This window comes from Syngnathus floridae, chromosome 10 (genome assembly GCF_059516105.1).
Source record: "Syngnathus floridae isolate MCC-2025c chromosome 10, RoL_Sflo_1.0, whole genome shotgun sequence".
NCBI lineage: Eukaryota > Metazoa > Chordata > Actinopteri > Syngnathiformes > Syngnathidae > Syngnathus > Syngnathus floridae.
In genome coordinates this window covers 15,665,234-15,682,348 of record NC_142422.1, presented here as the reverse complement: position 1 = coordinate 15,682,348, position 17,115 = coordinate 15,665,234, and the positions used below count along the sequence as shown (strand labels likewise).

General features: G+C 48.9%; 1 protein-coding gene and 1 long non-coding RNA gene across 5 annotated transcripts; one reads left to right on the top strand and one right to left on the bottom strand.

Annotated features, from left to right (window-relative positions):
* Positions 1 to 6,526: 6,526 nt before the first annotated feature.
* LOC148392691 (janus kinase and microtubule-interacting protein 3-like) lies at positions 6,527 to 15,480 on the bottom strand. Of its 4 annotated transcripts, XM_088387202.1 has the most exons (8): positions 15,093 to 15,480; positions 14,820 to 14,882; positions 14,635 to 14,733; positions 14,310 to 14,549; positions 14,130 to 14,195; positions 14,000 to 14,068; positions 13,846 to 13,923; positions 6,527 to 6,563 (listed from the first exon to the last, which is right to left on the bottom strand). In XM_088387202.1, exons 1-8 carry the CDS (start codon positions 15,159 to 15,161, stop codon positions 6,540 to 6,542), a joined length of 708 nt encoding a protein of 235 aa, XP_088243328.1. In that variant the 5' UTR covers positions 15,162 to 15,480; the 3' UTR covers positions 6,527 to 6,539. The 4 variants fall into 4 exon arrangements, with proteins under 4 accessions (XP_088243328.1, XP_088243326.1, XP_088243327.1 ...); XM_088387200.1 differs by lacking the exon at positions 6,527 to 6,563 and having other exon boundaries at positions 12,758 to 13,923; XM_088387201.1 differs by lacking the exon at positions 6,527 to 6,563 and having other exon boundaries at positions 12,758 to 13,923; positions 14,316 to 14,549.
* On the top strand, positions 8,383 to 9,598 carry LOC148392692 (uncharacterized). The gene is made up of 2 exons (XR_015861089.1): positions 8,383 to 8,824; positions 9,399 to 9,598. It is a non-coding gene; the product is annotated as an uncharacterized LOC148392692 (long non-coding RNA).
* Positions 15,481 to 17,115: the final 1,635 nt, after the last annotated feature.

Genomic DNA, 17,115 nt, shown 5'->3' with positions numbered 1-17,115 from the left:
ATTTAATTTTTTGCTGTTTGGCTATTGAAAATATTTTCCCTTGAAGTTACTGACAGAGCCATAACAAAATATTGCCATATTCATTTAATCATTAAATAATGTACACTGTGTTAGGTCTTAGTTCAATAGGCTATGTGCAATCATTCCGATATATTTTAATAAACATTGAACCAGTCCGGCCCTCGGCTTGTAGCAAATTTGTTTTTTTGGCCCTCGGTGTGTTTGACTTTGACATCCCTGGTCTAGAGCGTACAAGGTAATTACAACTGTTTTTTTTTAGCCCTGAAAAGCGAGGGAGTGTGGCGTTTGGGAGGAATGTCGAACTCGGCGTCTGCTTCCAGCCACAGACGCCAAATTTCGACGATTATTTCGACTGGTCAACGGTTGTAAATTATTGCGTTGACTAAAAACTTTATTTAACTCTACTCTTAACTTTGCCGTTTCAGATATGCGGGTATTACACCGCGGAAATGACGTCAATAGGCTGAACTCTCGCCAAAATTCAAATCTGTGGGCGCAATGGCCTTGAGCGAGACACCGGATACAAACACGACGATTATCAACAGAAATATCTTTATTTTCCGCTTGCAAGTGGACCGTCTAGAGCGTACACGGTAAGTACAACTCATTGTGTTTAAAAAGATTTACGTTTGTGTAGTTTGCGTTGCGTTGTATCTGTGAATGTTGGTTGAGGCTAAATGTTAATGTTTAATTTCATTCCTTTAGGTTCCACGGTGTTTGTTGGCTGTATGTTTTCCACTGCAAGAAGAGGCTCGTATCATTGACCAGCAGGAGCTACAATGGTGAGTACCCCTTTCGTCTTCCATTTATGTTAAACACTTCCTATTTCATGTCTAACAGTACTCGATTTAACAAATAACCATAAATAAATACAGTGTGGGCAGTCACGTTAACATATGTGATTATCCTGCCTAATATGTTTATCACAAATATGTCACTAATCACTAATATGTTTATTTGTTTATCACAACACCTTTGGACCTTCAGCAATCGATTATTTACCTTCATCTACATAGAGACAGAACGATGGTGTCTTAAACATCTCATTCATTTCACCAAATAACTTCACGCAGGTGGATAACGGCCGTCTCGGTCACGCTATGTTGCGTGATGCAGTTTTGAAGAACCAAATGCATTTATTCAATGAATAAGTCAAGCTAGTTCTATGTTTATGATGTTGTAAGTTACGGTACCGATTGAAGTTGAGTTCGAAGCCAGTGGAAAACAGCGCTGCGTTTGTGCTCTCCAGGTACAAATGTTGTGATCTCTGACTGACGACCGGGCGAGACTCGAGTAAGAGATGTCCAAACGAGCTCCGGCAGGGCGGGCCAAGGCGGAGCGAACGGACGCCCTTCAGGCCGCCAATGACGAGCTGAGAACCAAACTGATGGACGTCCAGTTAGAACTTCAGCAGGAGAAGAACAAGGTGAAAACCTCAACAGACAGACACTGCCTGCCTCCCTGCCTGCCTCCCTGCCTGCCTCCCTGCCTGCCTCCCTCCCTCCCAGTTTTCCCGATGTAGATTAGACATGCGTGTGCCATGACTGTGTCAGCCTACATCAACAAATGCACCGAGGACGTCAGCACCACTAAGAATATCATCACCCGGGGCAACCAACGACCCTGGATGACTGAGGAGGTACGTCAAACGCTACGAGCGCGGAACTCTGCCTTCAAGTCTGGCGACAAGGAGACACTGAGGACAGCGAGAGCCAACTTGAACCGTGCCATCAGGATAGCGAAGCGAGACCGCAGTCGAAAATTTCAGGATCGTTTCCACGACGTCAAAAACATCAGGAGTATGTGGCAAGGCATACGGGCGATTACAGACTACAACTCACCCTCCCCCCCCCCGGTGGGTGTAGTTGATGCTGACTTTCTAAATGGTCTAAATAACTTCTTTGGGAGGTTCGAGGCACTAAACGGCACTCCAGCAGTTAAAACTGTCCCCCATCAGGAAGAGGAGGTACTCTGCCTTGACTCCGCCGATGTGTTGAAGACCCTGAGGAGAGTCAACCCCTGTAAGGCCCCTGGCCCCGACAACATTCCTGGGCGTGTGTTCAGGGAATGTGCAAGTCATCTGGCTGGGGTCATCACAGACATTTTTAACACCTCGCTGGGCCAAGCCACAGTGCCGGCGTGCTTTAAGACTGCCTCCATCATTCCGGTGCCGAAGAAACCTCAAATCACCTCATTTAATGATTACCGGCCTGTTGCACTGACTCCGGTTATGATGAAGTGCTTCGAAAGGCTGCTTAAAGGTCACATCGTTTCCAGACTCCCCCTATTATTTGACCCGTTCCAGTTTGCCGACCGGCAAAACCGCTCCACTCAGGACGCCATCTCCTCCGTTCTTCACCTGAGCCTGGCTCACCTGGAGGAGAAGAACACCCATGTGCGGAGGCTGTTCCTGGACTTCAGCTCAGCGTTTAACACCATCATCCCACAGCATCTGGTAGGAAAATTGGAACACCTGGGCTTCAACACCCCCCTTCGCAACTGGCTGCTAGACTTCCTCACCAACAGACCTCAGTCAGTCCGGGTCGGACAGAACACCTCTGATGTCATCACCCTCAGCACAGGCTCCCTTCAGGGCTGCGTCCTGAGCCCCCTGCTGTGCACCCTGATGACACACGACTGCGTCCTCAGGTTCACCACCAATCACATCGTGAAGTCAGCAGACGACACAACGGTGGTGGGGCTCATCAGAGACAACAACGACCTGGACTACAGAGAGGAGGTGGAGCAGCTGGTGGGCTGGTGCAGAGAAAACAGCCTGATCCTGAATGAGGAGAAGATGAAGGAGATCATCGTCGACTTCAGGAAAAAACAGCCTCACCACGCTCCACTGATCATCAACAGCTCAGCTGTGGAGGTGGTCAGCACCACCAAATTCCTGGGGGTCCACATCACAGAAGACCTCACCTGGACTATGAACACTACGGCACTGGTCAAGAGGGCACAGAAGCGCTTGTACTTCCTGCGGAGGATGAGGAGAGCCCACCTGCCCCCACCCATCATGAGGACGTTCTACAGGAGCACCATAGAGAGCATTCTGACAAGCTGTCTCTCTGTGTGGTGTGGAGGCTGCACCGCCTCCGATTGGAAGAACGTGAGGAGAGTGGTGAGGACAGCAGAGAGGATCATAGGGGCTCCTCTTCCCTCCATTCAGGACATTTCATCTCAGCGCTGCATGTCCCGTGCCCGTAACATCATCAATGACCCATCACACCCCCACCATGGACTGTTCTCCCTGCTGCCCTCTGGGAAGAGGTTTGCAGCATCCGCTGCAGGTCCACCAGGTTCTGCAACAGCTTTTTCCCTGCTGTCATCAGACTGTTGAACACTAGAACTGTTGAGCTCTAAACTGAACTCTGCATCACACATTCACAGAACTGTACTTTATGACACTACGGACCTCTATCTTGCACTATCTCGCACTACCAACTTTACTGAACTTGTATAAACCCTTTAAATAGAAGTTTAATACATGGTTTAGCATTCCTCTGCACACTCTTGAATACTGTTTTGCCTACTTGCACTATTGCATAATTATCACTGCTGCACTTTATACTTATTTTTAATATATATATATATATATATATATATATATATAGTATATATGTATATATATATATTTTCATAGGATATGTTACTTCTATTCAACTGCAATATCACTACTTTGTTGTAAGACGTATGCAACGGAATTTCGTTTTGTATGCACCATGTGCAGACAAGATGACAATAAAGTTTGTCTAAGTCTAAGTCATGTCAGGTCAGCTGTCTGGAGAGAGAGAGAAGTCAGGACCTGCGGGCGGAGCACCACCGTGCCACCGCCGCCATGACGGAACTCAAAAGCAAACTCCATGAGGAGAAGCAGAAAGAGTTAGCCATTACCAGGGAGACATTACTGCGGCAGCATGAAATGGAGCTGATGAGAGTGATCAAAATCAAAGATGGAGAGATCCAGCGACTGAATGCCTTGGTCCTCAGCCTGAGGGACGGCTCCATGGACAAGGTGATCCGCTCTATCCGTGTCTGACTATCCGCACGCCACGTCGGGCTTCGATGCGGCCGCTACCGTATTGTGTAGCTTGTCCCCAGTAAGCGTCGCGGCGCTCCGTTGCGGTCTCAACGGCCCGGTGTGGCGCAATGTCTGCTCAGGTGAGGAGGGGGGGCGCTTTGCTGGCGGAGGTGGAGGAGACGCGGCGGTGTCGGGAGACCGAGCGGTGTCGCCTCCACCAGGAGCGCGGAAGAAGCCCTGGCAGCGGCCCAGCAGGCCTGGCAGTCCCGAGCGGCCGAGCTCCGATCGGCTCATCACCAGCATCGGGAGGAGCTGAGCCGAACCAAGAGAGACTGCGAGAGGGAGATCCGCCGACTGGTAGGACTGATCAGATGCGCGGTGCGTGGCTATGTTCCCAATTTCGTTGTATACCTGCAGTGCAATGACACCTAAGGCATTCTATTCTATTCTATTTCACAAGAAGAAAATGTCCGGTTGCTCGCTTCGCTTTTGTCACAGCAAAGGTGTTCTAGTCGATTCAAGAAAAAAATTGGCCGGTTGCTCTCTTTGTTTTTGTCACAATTCTGGCAAATGAGTTTGCCCGCCTGCCTGAGCGCTCCCCGTTTGTACATCCAGACGGATGAGATCAAGCTGAAAGACAGAGCGGTTAGTGTTTTGGATGAAGCCCTGGGGCCGGCCACGTCCACCGCCTTCAGCTGCAGACTCAGGCTGCCGAGCAGCAGATCGCTGCCCTGAGGGATTCCCAAAGGGCGGGCCTAAACTCCCCTGGAAGTGGGGTCAACGCCGCTACTAGCAATCCTCTTCATTGCGTAAGCCACCTCATCACACACTTGCAGTACGCATGACTTAGTTCGTTGCTGGAGGAAGGTAGCACAAAAACAGTTTTGAACTTTGAACGAGTGCTTGTGTGTGTGTGTTGCGGGGCGTTTTCAGTCTCAGGAGGATCGGGACACGCGACGGTTTCATCTGAAAATCGCTGAGCTCAGCGCAGTCATCAGGAAACTGGAGGATCGAAACGCCCTGCTTTCTGAAGAGCGCAATGAACTGGTAATTTATTGACGGCACGCTTGAAGGTTTGCGCTACGTTTGATGCGCGCCATCCAGCGAGGCACCCATTGCGCTTGCTTATTAGTTGAGCGGCGCGGCGAGTCGGTTGCCTGGTAGATGTCTTTTATTGGGAGCCAAAGCCACGATTCCGTTCAAACCGATGCAAAAGGAATGGATACGTTCTGGCCCGCGTGTTGTGCGTCTTTCACATCCCGCACTTCATGCTTGCAGCTAAAGCGACTGAGAGAAACAGAAAGCCAGTTTCTGCCACTCCTGTACAAAAACAAACGCCTGAGCAGGAAGAATGAAGAACTCTCGCTGGTGCTGTGTCGCCTTGAAAACAAAGTGCGCTTTGTCACCCAGGAGAACGAGGAGATGGCAAGCTTGGTAAGTCGACGCGTACAACGGCGGCGTGCCAACAGAGTCCACTGCATTTGTGTTCCACAGAGAAGGCCTAGTTCGCTCAATGACCTGGACCGCGGTTGCGGCCAGCAGGACGGTGAAATGGAGTTCCTTCAAGTTGTGGAGCAGCGGCACATCATCGACGACTTGTCCAAGGTCTTCAGGCAGGCGACTCGGTGCACGTACGGCAGCGCCGCGCTCGCTCGCTGTCGCCAGGAAACCTTTTCCGTCCAAAGCTTGGCCGGCGGCCGCCATCCAAAAAATTGGCCCCTTAAATTCCGACCTTTCAAGCAGGAGCATTGTGCGCACGCGTTTGAACACGCTTTAGACTTGTTTTGCCGTTTTCAGCAGCTCAAAGCTCCCGTTTTGTCAGCGCCTTTGCCACTCGCTGTGCGCTGAAAACGACGGACTTGCCCGGCTGCTCAGCCCGTCAACCATGAGCCGCGAGCGCGACGTCATTGTCCGTAGGCAGCTAGTGGCAAAATGCACCCTGTTAGAGTTGCGCTCGCTCCAACTTATTTTGCAAGAACCACACGGGAGACAAGTAAGTTCTTTTGGACACCTGCAGGTGGAGAGTCCATCCGTTGTACGAATGAAGTCTGACTCTCGGCTCCTGCACGAGCATTTTAATTAAGAGAAACAGGGTGGGTGTAAGAGTGGATTGAATAGAGGAAGCCCTTGACCTCTAGTCAAAACATAGCAAGGGGTGTTTTACAACTTTGTGTAGGAAGGGATAAGCGATAGGGATAAATAAGGGATAAATAATATTATTTATTACAGGTCGCAGTCAAAGTCAAAGCAACACAATGATACGATAAAGATAATCTGGAAAACCCTGACACACCCTGTAGTTGTCACTTTTGGAAAAGACGAGCGTCCCTCCAATCATCGCCGGTGACGTGTTTTTCAGGCTCTGGAGACAGGAGCTCATGTCAGAAATGTCATTGTGAGTCGCGTTTGTTTCTGCGCCGGAGCCGTTCGTTCCCTTTGCATCCAAAGAATCTCAAAGGCGGATTATTTGTGTCGACAGGAGAGAGATTTGCTGCTACGATACCGACGTCGAGAATCTCTGAGGAGGAACAAAGCGTGAGGTCCTGCAAGGTGAGTCTGTTTGTTTGCGGCTGCTTGGTGTTGCGCAAGATGAAATGGCCTTTTTCTCGCTATCGTTCCTCTCGTCGATTCATCGTGAGGTGTCGCTTCAGTTTGTTCAGAGAGATGTTTGCTTCCGCGCCCGCAGGTCATCGAAACATTTTACGGCTACGACGAAGACGTGTTGGTGGACTCGGACGGATCGTCCTTGTCTTTTCACACCGACAGAACCCCCGACACGGAACCCGAAGAGGTAGCCCGCCATTTCTGCCAGCGTATTGGCACCAAACATTCCTCTTCAGCCTGGAATCGGACTCGTCTTTGCGTCGCGGGTGCTTTGTCGCCGGTCTGACTGATTCTGGTACTAGTGCTGTGTTGCATTGGTGTGTGCATGAAGAGGCGGAGCTTCGCTACCGCCAGCTGACGCAAGAATATCAAGCGCTGCAACGAGCCTACGCTCTGCTAGCCCAGACCAGCGAAGGGGACTACGACGCCGAGAAGGAGATCAAGGTGGCGCCCCTTCCCGCAACCCCCGGCCGGGTCGCAGCCTCCCCGTTCTCACCCAGCCTCGGGTGTTCTCTGGTCTGAAAGGAGGAGGAGGAGCCTCCCTCCTCCTCCTTTCAGACCAGAGAAAAGCTGATGGTAGAAATGGGTCACTATCAAAGCAGAGTAGCAGATCTGGAGTCAGCGCTGAAGCAACAAGGACAGGTAAGCTCATCAATGAGCACACCTTTTTCTCAGACAAAATAGCTACATTCTTCAGTCACTCATCCGTCTGGCATTACTGGACCAACCCCCCCCCCGAACGTGGCTGGGAAAATGCGGAGAAAAGCAAATGTCATTTTCCAGTCAACCAAAGAATTTGTGGATGAAAATGACACAACATTCCAAAGCTGTCCACGCGTTTGTCTCTTCTAGAATGTCAAGTGGGTGGAGGAGAAGCAGCTGCTGCGTCAGAGCAATCAGCAGTTGGCCGAAAAGGTGACGGAAAGAAAGGCGCTGGGCGGAGTCGCTTGGCGTCACACCTGTCGGGAAGCCCCGCAGATGAGGTCTGACTGTCTTTTCAGGTCAGGCGGATGGAGGCGGAAGAAGCGCGTCTGAAAGAGCACATCCAGGATATCCGAGACCAAAACGAACTGCTTGAGTTCCGCATCCTGGAGCTGGAGGTGGGAAGACTCGCACAAGCGTGTTGAGGCCAGAGATGTGACGGACGGACGGACGGACGGATGCATGCCTCTGCCTTTCAGGAGAGGGAGTGGCGCTCCCCCGTCTTGAAGTTTCTGCAAGTCCGTTTCCCAGACGGCCTCAGCCCTTTGCAGATCTACTGCGAGGCCGAGGGCGTGAGCGTAGGTAAGGCGTCCCTCGCAACCCTAACCTTAACCCGAGGTCCCAGAACACCTTACATTGCTCCTTGCGCCTTTCCCTCGGACATCGTCATCAGTGATCTGATGAAGAAGCTGGACATCCTGGGCTATAACGCCGTAAGTGTATGTCGAACTCCTTATGTTCGCACTCCACGAGACTCGGCGGCTCAAATGTGACTTTTGGAAGGCTTTGCGCTGAAAGAAGCTTGTTGACGCTGTGCCTTTGGGCTCTTGCAGAATCTCACCAACGAGGAGCAGGTGGTCGTGATTCACGCCAGGACCCTTCTCACCCTAGCCGAGAAGGTAACGCGCACGTCCACGCACGCTCTCGCATTCTGCTTATGTGACAGCAGCCTTTCCTCAGTGGTTAGAATACATCAAAGTGACCAAGTCAGCACTTCAACAGAAGATGTTGGACATTGAAAGTGAGAAGGTAGACAGACACGCGACATCAGCCAAGGGGAACTCCGGCAATGTGCCCCAACAATTCTGACCTTGAGCTGTGCTAGGATATGTTCTGCAAGCAGAAGGGCTACCTGGATGAAGAGTTGGACTTCAGGAAGTGTTCCATGGACCAGGCTCATAAGGTAAGCCGCCCTCAAATCTCCCGCCGGACCACTGATGGACGAGGATTGCGGCCCAGAGGATCCTGGAGCTGGAGGCCATGTTGTACGAGGCGCTACCGCAGCGGGACTGCCCCGCCACGGACGGCGAAAAAGCCAGCCACGCTGGCGTGAATGACGTGCTGACGGCGGATCAGAGAGAAGAGCTTAGGAGCGCCGTGGACCAATGGAAGCGAGCCCTGATGTGCGAGTTGAGGGAGCGCGACGCTTGCATCCTCCAAGAGAGAATGGATCTGCTGCACAGCGCGCAACAGGTAAGGGCCCAAAGCCAGCCCGGCACTTACTTGCACGCTTACTGGCTTTTGAATGCCACTTTCCATTTGTCCGTCCTAGAGGAACAAAGAGCTGAAAGAATTCATCGAAGCTCAGAAGAGACAAATCAAACAATTGGAGGAGAAGTTTCTGTTTCTCTTTCTATTCTTCTCCTTGGCCTTCATTCTGTGGCCCTAACACCAGCTGGTGAGTGAGCTCCAGCGGCACCGCACTCGACACCTCCGATACACTGCCAGCCGGTCTCAGACGTTGGCAGACGCTCCGATGCCAACGTAGACCCCCCGCCACGGTGACAGAGGCACCGCGTCACACCGGCGCTCATCCAATCAGAAGGCAGGAAAAGCAAATTCACATGCAGGGCACTTTTGAACCAGAAGAGAGCGCCACAAAAAACGGTTGTTGCCCCAAACGCGCACTAAAAAGGGTCAGAATAACAAGAGTCCCACTGGCCAGCCGGGGCCACCCGTCCAGCTGTTTCTTCAGGGGGGAAAAAAATTGGAGTCACCGGTGAGTACATTTTGCATTTAGCTCTGCTTTTCTGCTTCTGTCTTCAAGTGTGTGGCATCCTGCGATCAAAGATTCAGCCAACCCCAAAGCGGTTGACCTCAACGTCCCACCACCATGCCTACCAGAGCAGGTGACGTGATGCTTTGGACATCCTTCCGTCTCAGATGCCCAAAAGTACTCTTTGCCACATCTGCGGCAATACGGTGTCTTTTCAAAGGTGCAAATAAATCCAGCGTGGGCGGAACACGCACGTCTTCGGTTTTTCCCGCTTTGTTTGTGTGACAGCTGTTGTGAAAATTTTATACAAATAAAGTTGTATAGTACAGGTTTGGCCAAGCCGCAACTCCCGAACCGCATGCGGCTCTTTTATGTTCATATCAACATTTGTGTGTGTGTGTGTGTGTGTGGGGGGGGGGGGGGGTTGTGCGTGTTGGCTTCACTTGAGTTCAATTTGGTATTTTGGTCAAAAGCGCATGTGGTGAAATTCCACAAAGTAGGATGGGCAAACACATTTCTTTAAACTATGAGTGTCAATTGGGCTCTCGAAATGGCAGGGAAAAGATGCACAGCAAAACGAAAATACGTAGATGAACACAGGACGTTTTAATCAGAGTGGGAAAGTTTCTATTTTTTGTTGAACGTGATGGCAAACCATTCTGCCTGATATGTCAGACCTCAGCGCATTTCAAAGATTCGAATCTTCAGCGCCATGCACTTCAGCTCACTCCATGCTAACATTGATCAGGCGTCGAACCCGCATCATCATGCTTAAGAGGTGGCCATGCTAACCAGTGCGCCATTATGTCGACGCATAATAATTAAGTCTACTGGTCAAAACAGCGGTTACTATATGACGTCGCTACGTCGTGGTCACGTGACGCAGACAAGACGTCAATGGACGTGGGCAGAGTTAACTTGTTTAAAAGGGAGTAGGCAGAAGAAATATTTAATTTATTTAAATCTATTTTGAGTGCACACCATTATGCCAATGCATAACAACTGTAAATCTACTAAACAAAACAGCGGTTGCTATATGACATCTGCCACGTCGTGGTCACGTGACATACGTGACGTCGATGGGCGTAACTTTCGCCGGAATTCAAATCCGCGGGGAGAGTTAACTTGTTTAAAAGAGAGTGGGCAGAAGAATTATTTAATTTATTTAAATCTATTTGGTGTGTGCGCCATTATGTCAATGCATAACAACTGTAAGTCTACTAAACAAAACAGCGGTTGCTATATGACGTCTGCCACGTCGTGGTCACGTGACGCGGACGTGACGTCGACGCCTACTTTACATCCCACCGATCACAGGACCCCTCGGCTGCATAACCGTGCCCCCTTCCCAACCAATCGGATTTGCTATACGCGAAAACGACGCCAATAGAAAGAGCTTCCGCCCAAATTTAAATCCGTGGGCGTGGCTCGCAGCAGGAAGTAGGAAAATGGCGGCGATGTTGACAAAGACACAGCGGATGGTAACATACGACTAACAAGAGAAATATTTTTATTTTCTGCTTGCAACTGGACCGTCCAGAGCGTACACGGTAAGTACAACTCATCGTTTTTAAAAAGAAGTACTTTTGTTGCCCTGAAAAGCGAGTGAGCGTGGCGTTTGTGGGGGACGTCGAATTTCGACGATTCTTTCTGGTCAACGGTTGTAAATGATTGTGTTGATTAAAAAAGAAAACTTGATGTAACTCTACTTTTAACTGCCGTTTCAGATAGATTTGGAATTGCATCACATCCAATTTTGCCTAGAGCGTACACGGTAAGTAACACTCGTTGTGTTTAAGGAGATTTACGTTTGTAATAGCAGAAGTGTAGCCGCGTTGCGTTGTACGTGTGAATGTTGGTCCGGGCGAAATGTTAATGTTTAATTTCATTCCTTTAGGTTCCACGGTGTTTGTTGGCTGCAAGTTTTCCACTGCAAGAAGAGGCTCATATCATTGACCAGGAGCGAGCTACAATGGTGAGTAGCCATAACATTTATGTTAAACACTTCCTATTTCATGTCTAACAGTACTTGATTTAACAAATAACCATAAATAAATACAGTGTGGGCACTGAAGTTAACATATGTGATTATACTGCCTAATCTGTCACCGAGTAGATTGTTGCAAAGTAATATAAGATCCAAAGTTGTAATTCAGAATAGTTTTCAAAAGAAGGCCATTAGAATTATATACAAGTCTGATTACCCTGAACAAGCTATTAATTAAATCACAAATTCTTCAATTCAAAGATTTGGTAGATTATCAGACAAATAATGTCTAACAGTAATTGATTTAACACATCACGATAAGTAGATTGAGTGTGGGCACTCTCAAGTTAACATGTGATTATACTGCCTAATCTGTTACAGAGTATGTTGTTGCCAAGTAATGTAGAATAGATCCAAAGTAGTAATCCAGAATAGTTTTGAAGAGGCCATTAGAATGATAAACAAATCTGATTACCTTGAACATAATAACAAGCTAAGTGTTTAATATGTCCTATGAAGTCAAAATTGGGCACCATCATGTGGTGAAATTTGGAATTGCATCACATCCAATTTTGCCTGGGAACAAACAGATTAAATAAATCTTAGTTTTGAATAAGCCACTCCTTCTCAAACAAGTAAACTCTGCCCATTTCGCGCAGTAGATGTTCTGTTAATATCTAGTATTTATACAAAGTCATAATTTAAATTGCTTTCAACCTTCATTCATCGGTTCAACCAACATTACTCGCTCTTATTACCAACTTGTATTGATTTAACTAAGCGTTTAATACTTCCTATCAGGTCTCAAGGCAAGATTTGGCAAAATACAATTTCAGCAAATCCAATTTTGCCAGGGAACAAAAATAGATTAAATAAACTAAATAAGTCTTCTTCCCATTAAATAAATCAGAAAAGTCTGTCTTGTAACCAGTCCTCTTCAAACAAGTAAAGTCTGCCCATTTTGTGCCGTAGATTTTGTGTCTATGCCTAGTATTTAAACAAAATCATAATTTAAACGACTTCTTTCCTTCATTCACTTTGGAAATTTGGAATTGCAGCAAATCGAATTTTGGCAGGGAACAAAAATAGATCAATTAAACTAAATAAGTCTTCTTCCCATTAAATAAATTAAAAAAGTCTGTCTTGTAACCAGTCCTTTTCAAACAAGTAAAGTCTGCCCATTTTGTGCCGTCGATTTTGTGTTAATGCCTAGTATTTATACAAAATCATAATTTAAAGGACTTCATTCCTTCATTCACTTTGGAAATTTGGAATTGCAGCACATCAAATTTTGCCTGGGAAGAAAAGTAGATTAAATAAATTTAATAAGTCTTACTACTTCCCATTAAATAAATTAAATACGTCTTACTTGTTCCCACTCCTTTTCAAAAAAGTAGTTTAAAACGAGGGCCCTTCACTCAATCTTTAACCTCAACCCCGCACGTTGTGTTGTATCTGTGAATGTTGGTTGTGGCCAAATGATAGTTTTCTTTCATTCGGTTAGGGTTAGGGTTAGGGTTAGGGTTAGGTATTTTGAGTTTTACTCGCTAAACCTTCCCCAAAGGGTCCGCCGACCCTGTCGGTTAGATAGAAGGCAACGGAAGGCACGGGCCTACGCATGTCTCACCAGTAAACCTCGCCGTACCAGGTCACATAAAATCTGGATTGGGTACGAAGGACGGCGAAGTGAGACTGCACTCCTGCCAGAACCTCCCCCGAGTAGCTGAGGCGCCACCCAGGTCTTCGGCCAGCAAGATGGAAATACAGTGAAAAGTGACAGAAAAGTACAGACCTATGAGACTACCCTTGTCTTAAATTGTGTCTATTAACTCTTAGTTGTGTTTGAACTAATATATTTTTTTATTATATATTGTTTTAAAACCAACCGTTTTGTTTACAAAGAGTCCCATTAAGTCGTCCTTGTTGTGGGTATTTTGAACGTCATAATTTTGTAGACACGTCATCAGTAGTGGACCTTGGGGTCACAGAGTGTTTCGGCCATTATCACCAGACACCCTCGCCCAAGGGAGGCCCCGCCGGGGTTGATCGAGTCCCGGAGTGTGTCTACCTGGTCAATTAAAATTACAGTTATTTGTCAAGTCAACTGCCCAGCTTTAACGCAGACAGAAAAGATCAATAGGTCAGTCTTTGTCCCTTTTAATTTATTGATTCATTGAATTTAAACCATCATTACGTATGTTTGTATTTAACGCAGTGTTATATTATTTCATTCAAGTTTCTGGCCAAGTTTATCAGCATAATTGGAGGTCTGTCTGTAGTCCAATTGTGATGAAAACCCTTTAAACCATTATATCCACGCAATTAATATTATTTCATCAAAGGGACTGTGTTCGTATCATCTGTTTATCTGACATTTATCAACCGGAATAATCTAACCTTAGGAGATTGTCATTCCCAGCGCCACTTTCTTGGTTCACGGTGTCACTGTCAATGGCAAATTCCCATGATCCTCAGCGAAGTGTCACGGCGGGAGATTTGAGGGCGGCTTACCTTATGAGCCTGGTCCATGGAACACTTCCTGAAGTCCAACTCTTCATCCAGGTAGCCCTTCTGCTTGCAGAACATATCCTAGCACAGCTCAAGGTCAGAATTGTTGGGGCACATTGCCGGAGTTCCCCTTGGCTGATGTCGCGTGTCTGTCTACCTTCTCACTTTCAATGTCTAACATCTTCTGTTGAAGTGCTGACTTGGTCACTTTGATGTATTCTAACCACTGAGGAAAGGCTGCTGTCACATAAGCAGAATGCGAGAGCGTGCGTGGACGTGCGCGTTACCTTCTCGGCTAGGGTGAGAAGGGTCCTGGCGTGAATCACGACCACCTGCTCCTCGTTGGTGAGATTCTGCAAGAGCCCAAAGGCACAGCGTCAACAAGCTTCTTTCAGCGCAAAGCCTTCCAAAAGTCACATTTGAGCCGCCGAGTCTCGTGGAGTGCGAACATAAGGAGTTCGACATACACTTACGGCGTTATAGCCCAGGATGTCCAGCTTCTTCATCAGATCACTGATGACGATGTCCGGGGGAAAGGCGCAAGGAGCAATGTAAGGTGTTCTGGGACCTCGGGTTAAGGTTAGGGTTGCGAGGGACGCCTTACGTACGCTCACGCCCTCGGCCTCGCAGTAGATCTGCAAAGGGCTGAGGCCGTCTGGGAAACGGACTTGCAGAAACTTCAAGACGGGGGAGCGCCACTCCCTCTCCTGAAAGGCAGAGGCATGCATCCGTCCGTCCGTCCGTCCGTCCGTCACATCTCTGGCCTCAACACGCTTGTGCGAGTCTTCCCACCTCCAGCTCCAGGATGCGGAACTCAAGCAGTTCGTTTTGGTCTCGGATATCCTGGATGTGCTCTTTCAGACGCGCTTCTTCCGCCTCCATCCGCCTGACCTGAAAAGACAGTCAGACCTCATCTGCGGGGCTTCCCGACAGGTGTGACGCCAAGCGACTCCGCCCAGCGCCTTTCTTTCCGTCACCTTTTCGGCCAACTGCTGATTGCTCTGACGCAGCAGCTGCTTCTCCTCCACCCACTTGACATTCTAGAAGAGACAAACGCGTGGACAGCTTTGGAATGTTGTGTCATTTTCATCCACAAATTCTTTGGTTGACTGGAAAATGACATTTGCTTTTCTCCGCATTTTCCCAGCCACGTTCGGGGGGGGGGTTGGTCCAGTAATGCCAGACGGATGAGTGACTGAAGAATGTAGCTATTTTGTCTGAGAAAAAGGTGTGCTCATTGATGAGCTTACCTGTCCTTGTTGCTTCAGCGCTGACTCCAGATCTGCTACTCTGCTTTGATAGTGACCCATTTCTACCATCAGCTTTTCTCTGGTCTGAAAGGAGGAGGAGGGAGGCTCCTCCTCCTCCTTTCAGACCAGAGAACACCCGAGGCTGGGTGAGAACGGGGAGGCTGCGACCCGGCCGGGGGTTGCGGGAAGGGGCGCCACCTTGATCTCCTTCTCGGCGTCGTAGTCCCCTTCGCTGGTCTGGGCTAGCAGAGCGTAGGCTCGTTGCAGCGCTTGATATTCTTGCGTCAGCTGGCGGTAGCGAAGCTCCGCCTCTTCATGCACACACCAATGCAACACAGCACTAGTACCAGAATCAGTCAGACCGGCGACAAAGCACCCGCGACGCAAAGACGAGTCCGATTCCAGGCTGAAGAGGAATGTTTGGTGCCAATACGCTGGCAGAAATGGCGGGCTACCTCTTCGGGTTCCGTGTCGGGGGTTCTGTCGGTGTGAAAAGACAAGGACGATCCGTCCGAGTCCACCAACACGTCTTCGTCGTAGCCGTAAAATGTTTCGATGACCTGCGGGCGCGGAAGCAAACATCTCTCTGAACAAACTGAAGCGACACCTCACGATGAATCGACGAGAGGAACGATAGCGAGAAAAAGGCCATTTCATCTTGCGCAACACCAAGCAGCCGCAAACAAACAGACTCACCTTGCAGGACCTCACGCTTTGTTCCTCCTCAGAGATTCTCGACGTCGGTATCGTAGCAGCAAATCTCTCTCCTGTCGACACAAATAATCCGCCTTTGAGATTCTTTGGATGCAAAGGGAACGAACGGCTCCGGCGCAGAAACAAACGCGACTCACAATGACATTTCTGACATGAGCTCCTGTCTCCAGAGCCTGAAAAACACGTCACCGGCGATGATTGGAGGGACGCTCGTCTTTTCCAAAAGTGACAACTACAGGGTGTGTCAGGGTTTTCCAGATTATCTTTATCGTATCATTGTGTTGCTTTGACTTTGACTGCGACCTGTAATAAATAATATTATTTATCCCTTATTTATCCCTATCGCTTATCCCTTCCTACACAAAGTCGTAAAACACCCCTTGCTATGTTTTGACTAGAGGTCAAGGGCTTCCTCTATTCAATCCACTCTTACACCCACCCTGTTTCTCTTAATTAAAATGCTCGTGCAGGAGCCGCGAGTCAGACTTCATTCGTACAACGGATGGACTCTCCACCTGCAGGTGTCCAAAAGAACTTACTTGTCTCCCGTGTGGTTCTTGCAAAATAAGTTGGAGCGAGCGCAACTCTAACAGGGTGCATTTTGCCACTAGCTGCCTACGGACAACGACGTCGGGCTCGCGGCTCATGGTTGACGGGCTGAGCAGCCGGGCAAGTCCGTCGTTTTCAGCGCACAGCGAGTGGCAAAGGCGCTGACAAAACGGGAGCTTTGAGCTGCTGAAAACGGCAAAACAAGTCTAAAGCGTGTTCAAACGCGTGCGCACAATGCTCCTGCTTGAAAGGTCGGAATTTAAGGGGCCAATTTTTTGGATGGCGGCCGCCGGCCAAGCTTTGGACGGAAAAGGTTTCCTGGCGACAGCGAGCGAGCGCGGCGCTGCCGTACGTGCACCGAGTCGCCTGCCTGAAGACCTTGGACAAGTCGTCGATGATGTGCCGCTGCTCCACAACTTGAAGGAACTCCATTTCACCGTCCTGCTGGCCGCAACCGCGGTCCAGGTCATTGAGCGAACTAGGCCTTCTCTGTGGAACACAAATGCAGTGGACTCTGTTGGCACGCCGCCGTTGTCCGCGTCGACTTACCAAGCTTGCCATCTCCTCGTTCTCCTGGGTGACAAAGCGCACTTTGTTTTCAAGGCGACACAGCACCAGCGAGAGTTCTTCGTTCTTCCTGCTCAGGCGTTTGTTTTTGTACAGGAGTGGCAGAAACTGGCTTTCTGTTTCTCTCAGTCGCTTTAGCTGCAAGCATGAAGTGCGGGATGTGAAAGACGCACAACACGCGGGCCAGAACGTA

Excerpts from the sequence above, each read along its gene's own strand:
- LOC148392691 (XM_088387200.1), bottom strand. The coding sequence starts at position 15,161 with ATGGTAGAAATGGGTCACTATCAAAGCAGAGTAGCAGATCTGGAGTCA. Across the intron at positions 14,550-14,634 it reads TCCGCATCCTGGAGCTGGAG|GAGAGGGAGTGGCGCTCCCC; the intron begins GTGGGAAGACTC and ends TCTGCCTTTCAG. Across the intron at positions 13,924-13,999 it reads TAGACATTGAAAGTGAGAAG|GATATGTTCTGCAAGCAGAA; the intron begins GTAGACAGACAC and ends GAGCTGTGCTAG.